At 46.4% G+C, this 19,312-nt stretch overlaps 1 protein-coding gene across 1 annotated transcript in view; it reads left to right on the top strand.

Annotated features, from left to right (window-relative positions):
- LOC103197064 (transformation/transcription domain associated protein) overlaps positions 1 to 19,312 on the top strand; it is a 135,490-nt gene that overhangs the window by 85,634 nt on the left and 30,544 nt on the right. Inside the window, exons 45-52 of the mRNA XM_042781235.1 lie at positions 4,392 to 4,605; positions 5,976 to 6,101; positions 8,919 to 9,065; positions 10,015 to 10,214; positions 10,804 to 10,925; positions 11,233 to 11,446; positions 13,288 to 13,467; positions 14,832 to 14,978. Coding sequence (XP_042637169.1) covers positions 4,392 to 4,605; positions 5,976 to 6,101; positions 8,919 to 9,065; positions 10,015 to 10,214; positions 10,804 to 10,925; positions 11,233 to 11,446; positions 13,288 to 13,467; positions 14,832 to 14,978 — 1,350 coding nt within the window. The remainder of the gene's footprint in view (positions 1 to 4,391; positions 4,606 to 5,975; positions 6,102 to 8,918; positions 9,066 to 10,014; positions 10,215 to 10,803; positions 10,926 to 11,232; positions 11,447 to 13,287; positions 13,468 to 14,831; positions 14,979 to 19,312) is intronic.

The following is a 19,312-nucleotide window of genomic DNA, read 5'->3' as shown; positions in this document are numbered from 1 at the left end:
TTTCCTAAGTCAGCACCTATTACGTTGTCTTTTTAAGATAGCTCGAAAGTAGTTCTTTTTGGAAGGATACTTATACTTTAATGGAAAACAATAGGGGAGAAAAGCCAACTTCATTATATAATGTCACTTCTCCTTTTCACTCCAGATGTTAGTAACTTCCACAAACTTAGTAGTATCTTTAATGAGCTTTTTTTGTTTGTTTGTTTTTTTAGAGGCTTGACTAAATATTGAAAGCAAATTTATAAAAGCATTCTTATGAAATCCTATCGGATTAATCCAATTAAGTGTTTCATGCGGTGGGTGTACTTGTTTCTGTGAACATTGGTGGTGGTTCACTTGTTACTGGAGCCGCCAAGGGAAACGCTAACGCCGAGCAGGATAAAAAGGAAAGACTTTATTTATGCTAGTGCAGACTTGGTGGATTCGCATCCAGAGACTGAGCCCCAGACAAAGGCCACATGGGGCCTTTATGGGGTTCTTCTTCTGGGGCATTCAGGGTAAAAGAGTGATGGGTTACTTGCAAAAAGATGCCAGCTAGCAGTTTTTACAGAAGCAAAAAATGTGCTGGAGAGGAAGAGAGGAGGGGGCATATGGGCAGAGGAAGGAGGGAGGGGGAGCAGGGTCAAGGAATTTTCTGCTTTCTGTACATGGTTTTTCAAGCTGGCCTGAGCCAGATGTCTCTGGCCTCACAGCAAGTTGTTTTACTGCTCAACAGAACTTCCCTGCTTAGGTTAGGCACAGGTTATATAATTCATTGTTAATGCTTCTTAAATTCTCCTCTTTTGCCTCATACTTAGTTTCTAATTGTTGGAGATGTTGGTTTAAAGTGTTGATTTTGGCTTTTTCTTCTTTTTTGATGTGTGCATTTATTGCTATAAATTGGTCTCTGATCACTGCTTTTGCTGATTTATTAAGGCTTGCTTTATTGCCTAACATATGGTCTATCATGGAAAATGTTCCATGTGCACTGGAAAAGAATGTATATTGTGCTGTTGTTGGGTGAAGTGCTCTGTAGATGTCTACAAGGTCAAGTTGGTAGATTGTCTTGTTTAGCTCTTCTGCATCTTTGTTGAGTTTCTTTCCAGTTATTCTGTCTTTCGTTGACAGTGGTGTATTAAAGTCTCCCACTATGACTATGGAGTCATCTTTTTGACTTTCCAACTCTTTGAAAGTCTGATTTATGTATTTTGGGGCTCTTTCATGGGGTCCAGAGATATTTATTGTAGTTATATCTTCTTGTTCAGTTGGTCCTTTAATCAATATATAATGTCCTTTCTTGTCTCATATGGTGGCTTTGTCTTAAAATCAATTTGATCAGAAATTAATATTGTCACTCCTGCTCTTTTTTGGTTGCCATTTGCTTGATATATCTTTTTCCAACCTTTGATTTTTAGTCTATTTTTGTCTTTGTCTCTAAGGTGTGTCTCTTGTAGACAGCATATTGATGGGTTATGTTTTCTTATCCAGTCTACAACTCTCCGTCTCTTGAGCACTCTATTTAATCCATTAACATTCAGTATGAGTATCAAAAAGTATGAATTGGTTGCTGTCATTTTGCTACGTGTTTTTTCCTGGTGTTGCTGTTTTCTTTGCTGAGCTCATTATGTTTATGAATGGTGTTATCATTTCCTTTGTTGCCGTTGTTTTAGTATTTGCTAAATATTTGTGCTTGTCCTCTTTTTTTTTTTAATTGTGATGTGAAGGTCTGTCATTTTTCTTTGAGATTACCCTGTGATTTATAATTTTATATAATTATTAATGTATAATTTTCTCCCTGAGTTTAGAATAGTCCATTCTATTTTGCAACTCTTTTGACTACTTCACCAATTAGAAGTTCTGTAACTGTACTCATTTTTCCCTTTCTGGTTTCTAGTTGTCCTCATTTGCCAATTGATGTCTGCGGTTCCCTGTTTACAATCTTGTAAGCTCATTTTATTTTGGATCCTTCCATAGCCGTGTTGGTTTCTGGATTATGTCATCTTGTGTATTAGTGGTTGGTTGTTTGCTATTATTGGTTCTTTGTTCAAAGGTCTCCCTTTAGTGTCTCTTGTAAGATTGGTCTGGTTTTAACAAATTCCCTTAATTTCTACTTATCTGGAAATCTCATTTCACCATCATATTTGAGGGATAATTTTGCTGGGTATATAATTCTTGGTTGGAAACTTTTCTTTTTCAGGGTTTATATGTATCATCCCATTGCCTTCTTGCTTGCAGGGTTTCTGCTGAGAAATCAGAATTTATTCTTATTGGTTATCCTTTGTAAGTAACTTTTTGTTTTTCCCCTGCTGCTTTCAGGATTCTTTCTTTGTCTTTGGTTTTGATGAGTTTGATGATGATACATGTCTTGGTGATTTTCTTTTGGGGTCTATCCTGTTTGGGTTTGGGTTTGTTGGACTTCCTGAATGGATATATTCTAATCTTTCATATCAGGGAAATTCTCTTCCAACAAATCTTTGACAGTTTTCTCAGTGGTTTTATCTTTCTCTTCCTGTTCTGGAATTCCAATGACACATAGTTTATTCCTTTTGATGGTATCCCACATGATCCTTAGGCTTTCTCCATTTTGTTTTGATCTTTTTTCTGATTGATCCCTTTCTAAAGAAGTATTCAGATATTTGTCTTCAATCTCATTAATTCTGTCTTCCATTGCATTGATTCTACGTCTTTGCCCTTTCAATGTGTTATCTATTTCTGACAATTTAGTATTAATCTTCTGGATTTCTATCTGTAGATTTGAATCATTTCTAATTTTTCATTTGTTTTGTCATTTTATTCTTGTATTTTCTTCTGAAATTGTTCTAGGGTTTTGTCTGTGTTTTCCTTAATTTTGTCATTGTTTTCCTTGATCTGTCTCTAAATCCTTTGAAGATACCTAAATTGAATTCTTTTGAATTCCTTATCGAGGAGTTCCAGTGCTGCTGCTTCTCAGGGATGTTCTGGGTCTGTATCTGCTCTCTTGTTTCTGCCACTTTATCTTGCTTCTTTGTGGGTACTGTGATGGTCCGTTGTCTCTGAGACATTGTGATATTGTTGTATTTAGATCTCTGTTAACTGCTCGTGAAGAGCAGCTAAGGGTGATTCAGGCTCTTCTTGGTGGTTGTTTATCGTTGGCTAGTTGGTGGAGAAGGAAGTGGTGGTTCTCACTCAGTAACTGGAGCTGCAGGAGGTGTGGGTGTAGGTGTGGTTGTGTCATATGGGCAGGATTGCTATCTCCCACTCAGACAAAAATAACAATTGATATACAATCAAAAAAGTAAAAGCAAGTGGACAAAAAGCACATCGCATAAACACACAGGAACAGTAACCAAAAAAAGGGGGAAAAAAAAACCTGCATAGGGAGAGGGCAATAAGAGAAAAGAGGTAGAGTAGGAGAATAATGAACTAAAAAAAAAAAAAAGGGAAAAATGCAAAAAGAGAAAAGGGAACGGGTTTACCATGAGAAAGAAAGAAACAAACCAGGAACAGGGAAGAGAGAAAAAGCTGAAAACTAGAACCTGGGAAGGGAAGAATAAAGAATAATAATAAGGGGGATAATAATAATTTTAAAACAGACAAAAACAAACAAACCTAAAAAAAGAAAAAAAAAAATTCTGAGCTGGCCAGGGCACCCAGTCTCCGTCTGAGCACACTGACGGGGATGGAATTTCTGCCGTTTCAGAAGGTGAAGGTGCATGGGAGTGAGGGATGGCTGCACCTCCATTCACCAAGAGGGTGTAGGGTATAAGAGTAACAAGGGAAATATCTATCGCCACTTTCCAGTTGTTGGCATCTGGAACGTCCCTGTGGTTCCCAGCAAGTGGAGCCTATTCTTAAGTCCCTGGAATCTGGGAGAATGCTGTGGCTTTAAATATGCAAAATAGTCGAACCGCTTGTAAACATTCAAAATGGCTGTGCCTTCCGGACAGGCAGAAGTCCACAGCTCAGCCCCCACTTCCTCTTCACTTTCCCTTTTATTCTCCAGCCACCAGTGCAGTCTTCCGTGCAGCCCCTAGCTAGCAGGGCTGATTTATAGGTTAATTCTTAGGTCCTGACATCACTCGGCAATATCCAAACTGTCTGTGCCGTCAGGATTGCTGCCATACTCCAGCTCTGTATGACTCCTTTTTTGGTGTTTTCATGCATATTCTTCTACTAGTTGGAATTTAGTCCACTTCTGTGTCCTTCCCTTCAAAGTTCAGGGCTCCAGGATTATCTTCTGTATGTGTTAATTGGTTCCCCTTTTCTTTGTTGAAGAGGGTCTGTGCAGTCTCTCTGCCTATTCTGCCATCTTACTAAGACCTCAGTTTTTTACTTACTTTAAAACACTGACCAACACATGGTTTTACACTGGTCTTGGTTGGCACTTCCAGAGCATCTGTTTCATCTCTGTGCACCTCTGCTCTCTGTTCTAGGAGCAGCCGGGGCAGGTGAACTATGGGAATATCTGCACTGGGTTGGAAGTTCTGAGTTTCCTGCTGACGGTGCTCCAGTCTCCGGCGATCCTCAGCAGCTTCAAGCCCCTGCAGCGGGGAGTTGCCGCCTGCATGACGTGTGGAAACACCAAAGTTTTGCGAGCTGTCCACAGCCTTCTCTCACGCCTCATGAGTATCTTCCCTACAGAGCCAAGTACGTGACGTTCTCCGTCGGAGCCTTCCCTTCAGAGTGTGTTCTGGGCCTGGCACCGTGGCTGGGGCTGCTCATCCCATCACTGCACTGGGCCCCTTTGGATCGCACTGCTCTCATGTACTTCAGATTTTTAAAGAAGGTCTCCGAAGAGCTTGGTAGCGGTAGTGGTCACCATGTTGCGCCTTTTCTGCGTGGGAATGCCATGGTTCAATAGCTGAACATGGCTGTTGCTTTTAATTTTTTGTTGTGATCTGGGTGCGAATTTACAAAGCAGGTTCATTTTACGTGGAGCAGTTCATACACATTTTGTTTCATGGCACTGATTACAAGCCCCACAATGGGACAGCTCTTCTCCCACTTGTTCCCTGTGTCCCTCTTACCTGTGTATTCCTGTCTAGCCTTTCCTCTGTGCAAAGGCTGCCCTTCGGGTCTCTCATGGTTGACTGTTCTAAGGAGTGCATGTCCCTGGGGTCGATGTTCCACTTTTAGGCCTTTCTGTTGTTTGCCTCAAAGCTAACCCATGGGAACGAGTACAGGACTGAGGAGCCAAGGCCACAACAATACTGCTTTCTTAAGGTGTTAGAGGGGAGATTAAACAAAACAAAACAAAAAAAATCCTGCTACCATCGATTCTGACTTACAGCAACCCCCATTGGGTTACTGAGACTGTATATCTTAATGGAAGTAGGTTGCCCCATCTTCCTTCCTTAGAGCAGCTGGTGGGTTTGAACTACTGACCTTCTGGTTAGCAGCCAAATGCCTTATCCACTATGCCACCAGAGCTCTTTAAAGGGAGATTAGGTTGAATTGAACAGTTGACAGTATTGTATCAGAAGAGACCATTCTCTAGAGAAGGATATCATGCTTGGTAAAGTGGAGGGTCAGCGAAAGAGGGGAAGGCCCCTCAGTGAGATGAATTGACACAGTGGCTGCAATGAAGGGCTCTCAGGTATAGCAAGGATTGTGAGGCTGGCGCAGGACTGGGTGGTGTTCTGTTCTGTTTTACTTAGGGTTGCTGTGATTCAGAGCCCACTCAATGGCACCTAACCACAGCAACTTAGATCATGTCTTAGGCTTGTTGAGCTGACAGGCTGTCACACCATCTGTAAAATGCACAACTGCCCAGTGAGAATGACTTTCCACCTCGTGTGATTGCCGCGCACACACTTCTCCACAATCACACAGCAGTTATTAGTGTACAAAGTCTCACGTTCTTTCAGCACAAGTTGACTGAGCCTCACATTGTGACAGTCGCTGCAGATACCAGAACAACTGAAATTCTGTCCCCACCATGAAGAGAGTTTGCATCCCGGGGACGGGGACAGCGTGTGAGCCCAGACTGCACAGGCAGCTCTCGGCTTCCCTTTCAGGCACCTCCAGCGTGGCCTCCAAGTATGAGGAGCTGGAGTGCCTCTACGCGGCTGTTGGGAAGGTCATCTACGAAGGACTCACCAACTACGAGAAGGCCACCAATGCAAATCCATCACAGCTCTTTGGTGAGTGTGTCCGCCTGGTTTTCCTAGCAGCAGTGCCCTTTGACTCTGATCTGTTCTGGACCTGCTCCCTTTCTGGGACAGGCTCTGCTTATTAAGAGTGGCTTCTGAACCACCATGCTGTTCAGGGGGTCTGTGTATGAGACCTGGAGCACATAGGCCTCCTTTCCTTGCAGTCTTTGAGGTAAACTGAGGCCACTGACCCCTGCCTTGCCCTTGTCACTGGCCTTGCCCTCTTCTGGCCTCCAGGCTTCACTGTAGGATTTTGTTGTGAGGGGGACCACCCTTGGGTGCATGGATCCTACTGACCCAGTTTTGTAGAAAACACAGAGGCTTGTCATTGAAGCCTTGTGCAGCTGTGCAGAGCCTCCTGCCTTTCCCTGTGTGATCAGCGGTCAGTAAGACTCTTGAAGGATAACTCTCGTCCCCTCTGAGAGTGGCTGACCAGGTGCAAATTGGTCTCTCAGGTGACTCAGGGCAACTCGGTGAATTGGCCCCCAAAGACCCAGCAGACAGACATCTAGACACTTACTCTGTTTTTTGTCAGATTCCTGTCTTTGGTTAGGATTAAACCTTGGACTAGCGATTTCAAATGTGTTTTTCCCTCATTGTGTGTTGCCAGTATGAAGTGGAGGGCGGGGGGTGGGGGGTGAGATGGAAGTCATGGGCAGGCCCCCAGCCTGGTGGTAATCCCACGCAGCGTTTCAGTGTGTCTGTCCCTTCTCTGTGTATGTATGTACAGACACAGGGAGAGAGAGCTCTTTTCTGCAGGCTCTTGTGTCTGGATTCACAAATTGTCTACGTTAATTTTGAGGGTAAATCCTTTGCTCTCTGACGTTCAGGAGCCAGGCAAGCTCAGGTGAGTTTCTTGGTGTCCAGGCTGCTCTCTTCTGGAACCAGGTGGGTTTGGGGACTGAGGGAGTGCTTTTGTGACTTAGTTTTTAAGTGGGATGATACGGTAGGTCCCTGCTTTTGCAGCCTGGCTTCCATCACAGTTAGCTCTCCAGAGGATTCTCCTAGAAGCCTCCTTAGTGGGCTGACAGCAGGCCAAGGGCAGTGCAGGATGACGTGGGCTTAGAGAGGTCCTGCCATGGCCACACCACTTAGCATGTGTGCTTACTGACTCCTGCTTGGTGGAGGAGAGCGTGGTAGCCAGCTGTGGCCAGCGCACCTTCCTCAGCGTCGTCATCAAGAGTCAGGGTGTCTGACCTTGACAGTGCCACATGGACTAGTGCCCCACTGAGAAACCAGACTTTTTTTTTTTTTTTTTTTATTAGGATTTGGGTGAAGATTTACAGAGTAAATTCACTTTTCATACAGCAGTTCACATATACTTTGTCTCATGTCATTGACCAAAATTTACAATGCAGCAGCTCCCCTCCCACCTCCTCCCCATAGTTACCTCCTCCCAGTGTTCATCCCTTCATACTCTTCGAGAGGCCCATTGTCTGCCAACCCTGTATATGATCTTGGATACACTCTCCATTTAGACATACATAATTGTTTAGCTTGTTCACCCGTCTATCCGTCCCTATACCCATGTTTGCTTTCATTAACAACTCAGTATTGTATTTACAAAGGGGTTCATATTTGTTGTTTGTACTGCCCATGTAACTCTCTCTGTCTTTGAGAAACCAGACTTTTGACAAAGCAGGCCCACAGTTGTCCTCATCAGCTGAGAGCCCATCCCATGAACACAGACTTCTGTTTATGTGTGTGTGTCGGATGTCAGGGAGCCATGACTTCACCCAGAGAGTGTGTGTCAGGTGTCAAAGGGGTGTGACTTCACAGTGAGTGCTTGTGTTGGGTGTCGGGGCCATGACTTCACCCAGAGCATGTGTGTTGGGTGTTAAGGGGATGTGACTTCACACTGAGCGTGTTAGGTGTCAGGTGTGACTTCACACTAAGCATGTGTCAGGCATCGATGGGGGTGTGACTTCACACTGAGCATGTGTGTTGAGTGTTGAGAACGTGTGACATCACGCTGAGCATGTGTGTCAGGTGTTGTGGAGATGTACCTTCACGCTGAGTGTGTGTCAAATGTCAAGGGGGTATGACTTCACACTGAGTGTGTGTGTTGGGTGTTGGTGTATGACTTTACCCTGAGCATGTGTCAGGTGTCAAGGGGGTGTGACTTCACCCTGAGAGTGTGTCAGGTGTCGAGGGGATGTGACTTCACCCTCAGCATGTGTGTTGGGTGTCGAGGGGGTTTGACTTCACACTTGGTATGTGTCAGGTGTCAAGAGTGTGTGACTTCACACTGAGTGTTTGTGATTTCACTCTGAGCATGTGTGTCAAGTGTCAAGGCAGTATGACTTCACCCTCAGTGCATGTGTCAGGTGTGAAGATGCTGGAGAGGAAGATGCCCTCTGCTGCTCGTTGACTTGGGGTCCACATTGTGGTGATAGCTGGATTGGTTTTTGTTGGCCTCACATAGTTTTTCAGACTGAAGTGCAGGTGGTATCCTGAGCTGTTGGTAATGCTCAGGTTGGCTAGATTAGAGATGGGGTTTTTCTTTCTCCCAACCATGTCACAAAATGAGAAACTATCAGGGTAGTTTGCCATAATGGACAGTAGGATCAGAAATTAAATCAGTGCCGTTTGCACTGAAGCATGACCATTGGTTGTCCTGCGTGATGCTGCTACCACCATAGTCAAGGATAGGAGTGAAGTGTGTGCCACAGGATGGCATATGGTGTTAAAGTGTTAGCACCTGGGGTGAATCTATACTTCTGTCAGAGTGTAGTGTTGTAAAGAGCACGTCTTTGTTACTTTCTTTTAAATTTTTCTGTAAAGTGACCTATGATCCCTGCATTTTAGGGACACTTATGATCCTCAAGTCAGCCTGCAGCAACAACCCCAGCTACATCGACAGGCTCATCTCAGTCTTCATGCGCTCACTGCAGAAGATGGTCCGGGAACATCTCAACCCACAGGCAGCATCGGGAAGCACAGAGGCCACCTCAGGTGACAGCCTTGGTGTCCTGGGTTGTTGACACCAACCGTAGTCAGCACCCAGATGGTGCCGGTGATGTAATTGAATTCTGACGCTAATGGTGAGGTGTTCCCTGTCGTCCACATGCAGTTCATCACCCATCGCTCTGAACAGAGGGTCTTGAAAAACCAAACCAAGATGGGTAAAAATGAACTGTGTGTAAGGTCTGAGTGAAAGGTAGAGGAAGTTCTGAAATGGGTAGACATGTACAAGGAGCGTTTCATCCTAGGTAAGAGTTACCTGGTGATTAAAACAGATCACTTAGAGTGGCTGTTTCTGAAAAGCAGTTGAGTTACAGCTTCCAAATCCAAATGGCTCCAGCGATCGAGATGACGTGTTGGGGTGTGGGGTATGTGCAGGTGGTGGGGGTGGCCTGCTGCTAGAGGTGCCATAGCACTCAAGTGCCGTGAATGTGACTTTAGGACGGGGTGCAGGTCATTCTGGACCATCAGCACCGTTGCTTGGCCCCCCCCTTGGAGGGAAGGTCCCCCTCGGGGGGTGGTCTGTTGTAGGTGGCTGTGGAGTCAGCCCCCCTCATGGCAACGCCATGCTCAGCGGAACGAAACACTACCTGGTCTGTCCCATCCCCACAGTCGGGCACAGAGCAGAGTGTTGGGGTCTCCAGGGATTGCCCTGGCTGGTTGTCAGTAGGTCATCAGGCCTTTCTTTCTCGCGCTGTGAGGGCGGAAAGCTCCTGTGAACCAGTTGAGCATCACAGCAACTGACAGGCTGTGGGTGCACGTGAGGTGCTGGGTGGGCACAGACCTGGAGGATTCTACCACTGCCACCATCGCCCTACCCCAGATCTGCGTGCTGGGGAAAATGGGCAGAGGCCACCAGGCTGAGTAGGGCACAGTGGCTGTGTGTCTGAGCGTGTTTTTCGAGCCATGGGTTGTCCGTGTCCTCTTTGTCCGTGCACAGGAACAAGCGAGCTGGTGATGCTGAGCCTGGAGTTGGTGAAGACGCGGCTGGCCGTGATGAGTACAGAGATGCGGAAGAACTTCATCCAGGCCATCCTGACGTCCCTCATCGAAAAATCGCCAGACGCCAAAATCCTCCGCGCCGTGGTGAAGATTGTGGAGGAGTGGGTTAAAAACAACTCCCCGATGGCGGCCAATCAGGTGTGCTGTGGAGGGCGGTCTGGGCGCTGGCACGTGCCCGCCTGTGTATTTAGAAGGAGGTTCAAACAGCACCTTCTCTGCTGCTTTCTGAGAGCTCTTGAATTAAACTGGTTTTCACCCAAACCCACAGTCATGGGATCCTTGACTCAGATGGACTTTTCTCAGGGTGCTTTACAGAGACTGTAGTCAGCTGGTCACTGTCTTAGTGTGGTTTCCCTTGGGTTAAAATTTAAATCCATTTCTTCACTGTTCATGGTCGTGAAGGTGAACCAGGATGATGATGAGTGGCTATCACTTAACTGCGTAAGAGCCTTGCAGACTACTCATGTGTTTTCTGTTTTTTAATTGCTTTCTCTCCAAAGTCAGTGTGGCTGCTAGAAAAATTCTTGACATCTGTCTTGATTTTGAGTATCCAAAGATAACCAGACCCCACACTGTTGACTTTTCTGCTTAGAAACGACCTTTGTTTCCTACTTTGTGGAATTGTGGGAACTTAAAAAGTCGTGTAGTCAACAGCTGTGACAGTTTTGAACATGTCTTTTCTCAAATTGAAGAAACTGACTTTCTTTTAAAAACCAAATTCCTGCAGACCCCCACCCTCCGGGAGAAGTCCATTTTGCTTGTGAAAATGATGACCTACATAGAAAAGCGTTTTCCAGAAGACCTTGAATTAAATGCCCAGTTTTTAGACCTTGTCAACTATGTCTACAGGTAACTGTGGCGATTATCAAATAATGCATGTCGTTGTCCATAACATGTCCTGTCCAGTCTACACTGCATGACTGATGGTGATTCTGAGTTGTAAAGATAGAGCAAACCCCGCATTCTGGCACTGTCAGAGAATCTTTGGCTCAAACGCTATGTGAGCCAGGCGAGTGAGCCCTAGCCTGATTTGCAGCCCCCCTTGGCTTTGATGGTGGCATTTCAGAGGTTGGGGTCCTCCTGTCTCCACTTGCGACCAGAGGAGTCCACTGCCTTGGCCAGCTCCTCCAGCTTGGTGACCTTTCTCTGGCTGCAGGGACGAGACCCTATCTGGCAGTGAGCTCACCGCCAAGCTCGAGCCGGCCTTCCTCTCGGGGCTGCGCTGCGCCCAGCCGCTCATCAGGGCCAAGTTTTTCGAGGTGTTTGACAACTCTATGAAGCGTCGGGTGTATGAGCGACTACTCTACGTGACCTGTTCCCAGAACTGGGAGGCCATGGGGAACCACTTCTGGATCAAGCAGTGCATCGAGGTAGGAGGGCTTGCTTGCCGTCTGTCCCCAGGCTGTGGCGTGCCTCATGCAGTGAGCCAGGGCCGTGCTGAGGTGGGTCGGGAATCTCAGACACAATCCACTCTTGATCTCCAGTGGTTGCGAGAGGACACGAAGCTGTGTCTGCTTCTGAAGCTGTTTGATGGTTTTAAGGCCTTTATCAGAGAGCGGAATATCATTTCTTAGTTGATAGCCAAAGATTCTATTTTTCCTCCAACGTAAAAGTTGTCTTTAAAGAGTAAAGCAGATCCTGGCACTCCTTACTACTGCCCTTGGCATACAATCCAGCCTCAGGGTGCTGGTCTTGTAACCTTGGCTGCCAGAGCCCCTCCTGCAGTCCCATCTCGGCCCTCTCTCCCTGGTCTCAGCCATGCTGGGTCTTCGTTTCCTTGAACGTGCCACACCTTTCTGCCGTTAGGTCTTTGCCCTTCCTTGGACCTTCTTCTCGTTAGTTTCCTCTCATTCCCTTAGGCCTTAGGGTGGTAGTGACCTCTTTGGAAAGGCAAAGTGGGACACTCATTCTTGGCCAGTGCCCCATTCCTGGGCAGTATCAGCGTAGTGAGTGTCCGGAATGTTGACGATGACTCTTGGGGGCAGGGACACCATTTCTTGGATGTTGATGGTGGATCTCCAGGGTCTAGCACATGCCTGATGGGACTCCTAGTATAGCTGTGACAGAAAAATGAAAGCTTGGTTGAGGGGTGGTGTGAGAGTGGCTCGGCGGTGATCTTGTCATGAGTGTAGGGACAGCCCTGCAGCCTTAGGGCCAGTGGAGTGGTTCCACTAGTGGGTATAGGCAAGGCGTTAGGCCACAGGGGACTGGATGAGCCATGTCAAGGAGCTGGGCCCATTCTGGTGGCCACTTGATAGGTGGAGGGGTGGTGGGGCCTGATGTTTGGAAGAAGGTGGGTTTGAGCAGAGTGAGTCTCAGGTAGGAGATCCTGTCTAGGCAGGAGGGCTTGTTGTTGTTGTTAAGTGCCGTTGAGTCATTTCCAACTCATAGCGACCCCATGCACAGCAGAATGAAACATTGCCCGATCCCGTGCCAGCCCCATAATCCCTGCTGTAGTCGAGCCCATCATCGCAGCCACCGTGTCAATCCATCTAGTTGAAGGCCTCCTTCTCTTTCGTCGACCCTCCACCCTACCAAGCATGACATCCTTCTCCAGGGAGTGGTTCCTTCTTACAACATGACCAAAATAGGTGAGACGAAGTCTGGCCATTCTTGCTTCCAAGGAGCATTCTGGCTGCACTTCCTTCAGGACAGATCTGTTAGTTCTTTTAGTAGTCCATGGTACTTACAGCATTCTCCGCCAGCACCACAACTCAAACGTATCAACTCTTCTTTGGTTTTCCTTATTCATTGTCCAGCTCTCACATGCATACAAGGCGATTGGAAATATCATGGCTTGTGTCAGGTGCACCTTAGTCCTCAAGGAGTTATCCTTGCTCCTCAGCACTTGAAACAGTTCCTTCGCAGTTGACTTTACCAATGCTACACGTCGACACTCTTCATGAGGAGGGCTTGGCTGCCTTGATATCCAACAAGGAAATTGGCAGGGCTTGGTGGTGTGATGTGGAAGATAATAGAGAATGAGAAACGTTTGAGCTCAGGGTTTGTGTCCTCATCGCTGCAAGATGCCTCTAAGGGAACAGAGGAGGGGGAGCTGAGCACTGGGCTCCTCCGTCCAACTAGGGGGACATGGACTGGCCTGGGGGCTGGCCAGAGGGCAGCAGGCTGAGATGTATGATACTGACTGTCCCCACACCCCGTTGCCAGTCACGGGCTTTACCTCTGTCCTCTTCTCCACACCACCTTTCAGCTGCTTCTGGCCGTGTGTGAGAAGAGCACTCCCATCGGCACCAGTTGCCAAGGGGCCATGCTCCCGTCCATCACCAACGTCATCAACCTGGCTGACAGCCACGACCGTGCGGCCTTCGCCATGGTCACACACGTCAAGCAGGAGCCACGGGAGCGGGAGAACAGCGAGTCCAAGGAGGAGGTAACACTGTTGGCCCCTGGGCCCCTCCCTTCCCAGCAGAGGCCCAGCCCCCTGGGAGAACTTCCTGTCAGACATGAGTCAGGGATTAAAACCTGCCTCTACCCAATGGTGCTTACTGTGGGACCTAAGTCCAGGTTAAAGCTGATGTATTGCCATTCAGTTGGTGAGGGGACCACTCTCCATCAGCCAGTACTGCTCAGAACAGATGGTTTCCTGTTTGTGTAGCTTTTCTCTCCAAGTGGGGGCGGGGAGCACTGCCCCTGTTGCCGGAGCCGTGGCTCTGACTGGTTCCACCTGTGCACTGGGAGCTCGTGCACCTGGCCTGCTCCTGGCGTGGCCCGCTCCTGGCGTGGCCCGCTCCTGGCGTGGCCTGCTCCTGGCATGGACCGCAGGGAGCCCGTGCCACCTCTGGCACTGCTCAGCCACCTGTAGACCCAGCCAGGGCAGAGGCTCAGCTGTGGCCTTCGGTGCCTCGTTGAGGGCTAGCTGGCATGACCTCAGGAGTAGATTTTGGTTTAGACGGTTGTTGGCTTCTGGGAAATGGCCTCCGGAACAATGGGTTTTAGAAGACTCTCTTCTTTGGCAAGGGGTGGGGCCAGGGTGGGTGGGTGGGATGTCTCCTTTCCCCCAGGCAGGAGCTCCAGTCATTATGTGGGCGAGTTCCAGCTTTAGCTTCTCTGTTGCTGAACCCGGTCATTGGTGATGTACTCTTCTTTCTGCAGCTTCTCATTGGAACAGTTAGAGATGTGGGGAGGATTTTGTACACTTTCAAGAGAGCATACAGAGTGGTGGAGGGTGTAGGTTCATGAGAATCTCCTCTGTTGTAGGGAAATAGAAAATTACCTCTCAGTTAAGAACCGTTCTTACTGGCAGAGGAGTAGTTGGGTCATCAGATCGTTGACTGATGTCCCAGGAACTTTGGACAGAAATGAGGTTTATCCATTCCTCCTTGGGAAGGAAATGAAACATGCCAACAGCCATCTCTACCATGATCCTGAGCAAACAAGGCAGCTATGTTGCATTTTGTAAACCACGAGTGGTGGTTGGTCTAGGAACTACACAAGCCCTCTGGAATAAGCATGTCTAACAATTTTATTTCTGCTATTTAAAGTTAACAGTTTGTTTTTTATAACCCAAACCTGAAAGCAAAATAATGACATACCATACTGTCATTCAAAGAGAGCAGAAGGACAGTTGTAACTCACCTGGTTTTTGTTTAGAATTCAGCAAGGTTATTGAAGTAATTATGAACTTTCAGGAGAATAACAAAACTTTTACTTGCCAAAAATAGAACGAGAAGTATCGAGGGGCTGTGTTTGCTGGATCTGCTTTAGCTGTCTGCCTGCTTTGGTCTTATTTTTCAGGACGTAGAGATAGATATTGAACTAGCTCCTGGTGATCAGACTAGCACACCCAAAACCAAGGAGCTTTCGGAGAAGGACATTGGAAACCAGCTGCACATGCTAACCAACAGGCATGACAAATTCCTCGACACTCTTCGGGAAGTGAAGGTCTGTATGCGAGTGTGGCTAATGCCTACCCCCACCCTCTTTGAGGGCTCTGAATCCTGAGTCAGGAAGATTCCAGAGCAGTGTGAATTTTCCCAAGTCACACTTACTGTCATTCTTATCTCAGTCGAAACGCCAAGGTAGACATTTTATTTATATAGATTTTAGAAAGTTGAGTGTCTTGTGGGAGAAAAGTAAGGAAAAGAGGGTAATTTCTCCTCACTTGCCTCTTCACAACACTTTCTGTAAACATAGAGGCTGTGGCAGTGTGGTGTCAAGTGCAGTGAAAGGAGAAAATGGGGACAGCTCCACGTGGCGGATCAGGTCTTGCTGGGATATACGGGGATCTCTGAACCATCTGTGTGAGATCTGGGCAGACACAAACTCTGTGGCTTCCACAAGCCTCAGTTCAGTCATCGGCTCGGTGCTTTGTCGACGATGATCGTGAAAGAATTTGTTAAGGCTCCATGTGCCATGTCAGATGGGAAGAGTTACGAGGACATAGTGATGCTTCTGTTCAGAGCATAAGAAAAATCAACAAGCTGCTTACTACAAATACTTACTGCATTTAAACTTGTTTGGTGACCCATCCTGAGCTTCAGCTGTAAGTCACTTTCTGACTTTGCATCTGAGTGACATGGTGTGGTCTTGGATAAGTGTCTGGCACGTGGTCTTTTCCCTGTGTGTGGATGTTCTCTTTGTGTTCTGATGGTTGCCTTTCCACCTGTCCGGACACCACCTAGCTCTGCTGGCCTCAGGGTAGATTAAGCTGTGGTTCTTGCACGTTCTTAGCCTCAAGAGACTTGTTTCTTCTTTGGTTTCTTACTCGTTTGTTCCTGATGAGCAGACACCAACAGGTGCTATCTTGGGTGGCCATGCACAGGCGTTTCAGACCCTGGATGCTGCTCACTTCACTGGGATCAGAACACGAGCTTTGTGAACTATAATATGCTAATCGCCTGAGCTGTCCTGTGAGACTGAAGTCCTAAGACTTCAAACCTAGAAAACCAATCTGGCAAGGTGTTTGGTGGCATTTGAGGAGTACCTGTAGTTGTGTCTTTTGTCAGTGTACGTGCCTGCACACTCATGTGTATACTAACACAAACATAGGTACTTCTGTGTGTGCACACATGTGTAGATACCCATACCTACCTGTGTGCCTCTGTGCCAGTCCACATACACATGTGACCATATACTTTTTGTCTCTGTTGAGTTATTGCCAGGTTCCATATCACATTCTTTGGTACAAGCAATCTTTGCTTTGGAGCTCTTCTAAGTAACAGCATTTACTTTTGGTGCCACTTTTCCCATCACCAAACATAACAGGTATCTAAAGTCTGGAGCGTGGTTCTGGTGGCATAATGCCTAAGGCATTTGACTGCTAACCAGAAGGCTGGCAGTTCAAACATGCCAGCCACTCCTTGGAAGGAAGATTGGGCAATCTATTTCCATAGTGATAATGCCTCAGAAACCCAAGGAGGGGTTGCTGTGAGTCGAATCCAACTTGACTTCAACATGGTTAGTTTGGTTTTGTTTACCTCTGCCAGGTAACTATTAATAAGCACTGATCTCTTTATTTAGTTTTCTCATAAAAGAGGCATCATACCATTTTTGTCCTTACATAATACTCCATTATTTGTACGCACCACGTTTTGCTTATCTGTTCAGCCATTAATGGAATATTACACAACCATAAAGAACAGTGATGAGTCTGCAAAACGTAAAATGGATGGATCTGGAGGACTTATATTCAGTGGACTCTGCCCACACCATAACGCAAAGGCATCAGTTCTTCTTTGGTCTTCCTCATCACTGTCCAACTTTCGCATTCATAGGAGGCGATTGAAAATGCTGTGACTTGGGTCAGGAGCGCCTTAGTCCTCAAGGTGACAGCTTTGGTTTTTAACCCTTTAAGAGGTCTTTTGCCCGAGGCAATACATTGTTTGATTTCTTGACTGCTGTTTCCCATGGATGTTGATTGTGAATTCAAATAACAGTGAAATCCCTGACAATTTCAGTATTTTGTCATTTGTCATGATGCTGTTAATTGGTCCAGTTGTGAGGGTCTCTGTTTTTTTATGTTGAGGTGTACTCCATACTGAAGGCTATAGTCTTTGTTCTCCATCAGGAAGTGCTTCTGGTGGGTCACAGGGTAATTCTGTTTCTAGGTTTTTGAGGATATGCTGTACCGTTTTCCATAGTGCTTGTCCCATTTTAGAGTAGTCCCTCAGCAGTGGATAAGGGTTCTAGTCTCCCCATATCCTTGCCAACATTTGTCGTACTCTGTTTTTTTTTTTCTTTTTCTGCCAGTGCTATTTTTAGCCAGGGTGAAGTGTTATCTCATTGTAGTTTTGATTTGCATCTTACGGCTAATGAGGAACTCGGGTGGTGTGGTGGCCAAAGGGTTCAGCTGCTATGCAAAAAGTTTGGTGGTTTGGACCCCCCAGCTGCTCTATGGGAGAAAGATGAGGCAGTCTGCATCTGTAACAGTTTATAGCCTTGGCAACTATGGGGTAGTTCTGCTCTGTCCTTACAGGGTCACTATGAATCAGAATTGACTCGGGGACAGTGGGCTTGATTGGGTTTCATAGCTAATGATAGTGAGTGTCTGTAAATGTGCTTGGAACTTTTTGTCCATATCCTTTGCCCATTTTATAATTGGGTTGTTGGTCTTTTTGTTGTTGAGATGTTTGTTTCCTATAAATGTTAGAGATTAGACCCTTACTGGGTATGTTGTTTCTAAAGATTTTTCCCTACTCTGTAGTTACTGATTTCTGTCTTTTGATGAGCAGAACTTTTTAGGTTTTGTGAGGTCCTATTTATCTAATTTGTCTTTGCATTTGTGATGTTAGTTATCCTGTTCTTAAAAAAGATTTGGTTCTATAGTTTTAGGTTTAACATTCAGGTCTTTGATCCATTTTGAGTCAGTTTTTTTATATGGTGTGAGCTCTGGGTCCTGTTTCACTTTTCTGCAGGTAGGTATTCAATTTTGCCAGCACCGTTTCTTTTTTTCTTTTTAATTTTTTATTGTGATTTGGGTGAAAGTTTACAGAGCAAATTAAGTTTCCATACAGCAATTCACATACACTTTGTCTCATGTCATTGACTAAATTTCCCACAATGCAACAGCTCCCCTCCCACTTCCTCCCCGTGGTTACCTCTTCCCTGTGTCCTTCCCTCCTAATGGACTCCTGTCCCCGAAACTGTCTCCCTGTGCATACACAGCCCTTCTATTCTCCCATGATTGATCTCTCCAAGGAGTGTATCTACCTAATGTAAATGTTCAGCTCATATGCCTGTCTTTTGTTTGGCTGGAAGCCACAGGAGTGGGTTCAGTTCCTGACCTGAAGGGCATAGTCTCAGGGATTCCATCAGGTTCTATCAGATCAGCAAACGTGGTCCTTTTTTGAGTTTTGTTCCACATTGTTCTCCCACCCTATCCAGGAGCTCCTGCACTGACTCTGTCTGAGTGGTTGACAGTAGTGGGCGCGCACCACCTGGTTCTTCTGGTCTCAGTTGTATAGGCTGAGGATCCCATGGTGTACTAGTCTCTTGGACTGATTGTTTCCATGTGTCTTTGGTTTTCTTCATTCTTTGCTGTGGACAAGGAGAGACCCATCCTTGCATCTAGATGGCCACTTATAAGCTTTTAAGATCCCAGTTGCTACTCACCAAAGTAGGATGTGGAAAAATGTTTTGGGTAGTATGTTATGCCAGTTGAGCTTGATGTCCCTTGGGACTATGGTCCTGAGCTCACAGGTCCAACTACTTGCTCCCTCTGTGTAGTTGGGTGTGGCCAAGAAGTGACTACAACCTTGCCCCTTGTCATCTCTACTGTATACCTGGGAATTCTTACAGAATAAACCAATACACTTGTAGAAACATTGTCTGCCAACCCTATACATGGTCTTGAACATACTCCCCCTGTGTACCCACTGCCATCAAGTTGGATCCGACTCATAGCAATCCCTCCTTGGGTTCCCAAGGCAGTATCACTACAGAAGTAGATTGCCCAACCTTCTTTCTGAGGAGTGACTGGTGGGTTTGAACTGCCAGGCTTGTGGTTAGTAGTCAGATGCCTTAGACACTATGCCAAATAATTCAGCCTGTCCACCCATTTATCCACCTGTATATCAATGTTTACCTTAACTAACAGTGTAGTACTGTATGCACAAAAGGGTTCATCTTTGTTGTCTGTACCTCCCATGCACTCTCTATGTCTGTCTTTTCCTCAAGGCTACCATGTTGATCTCTCACATTTAGTACATTGCCCTTCCCTTCACCCAAATCAATACTTGTCTCTACCTATCTAACAGTGTTCCTTCCCCTCTCCTCCC

This window comes from Orycteropus afer, unplaced genomic scaffold (genome assembly GCF_000298275.1).
Source record: "Orycteropus afer afer isolate SDZICR_OR568_19922 unplaced genomic scaffold, OryAfe1.0 scaffold00006, whole genome shotgun sequence".
In the NCBI taxonomy this organism is placed as follows: Eukaryota; Metazoa; Chordata; class Mammalia; order Tubulidentata; family Orycteropodidae; genus Orycteropus; species Orycteropus afer.
Note: the sequence above shows the minus strand (reverse complement) of the source record. Positions and strands in the feature narration are given on the sequence as shown.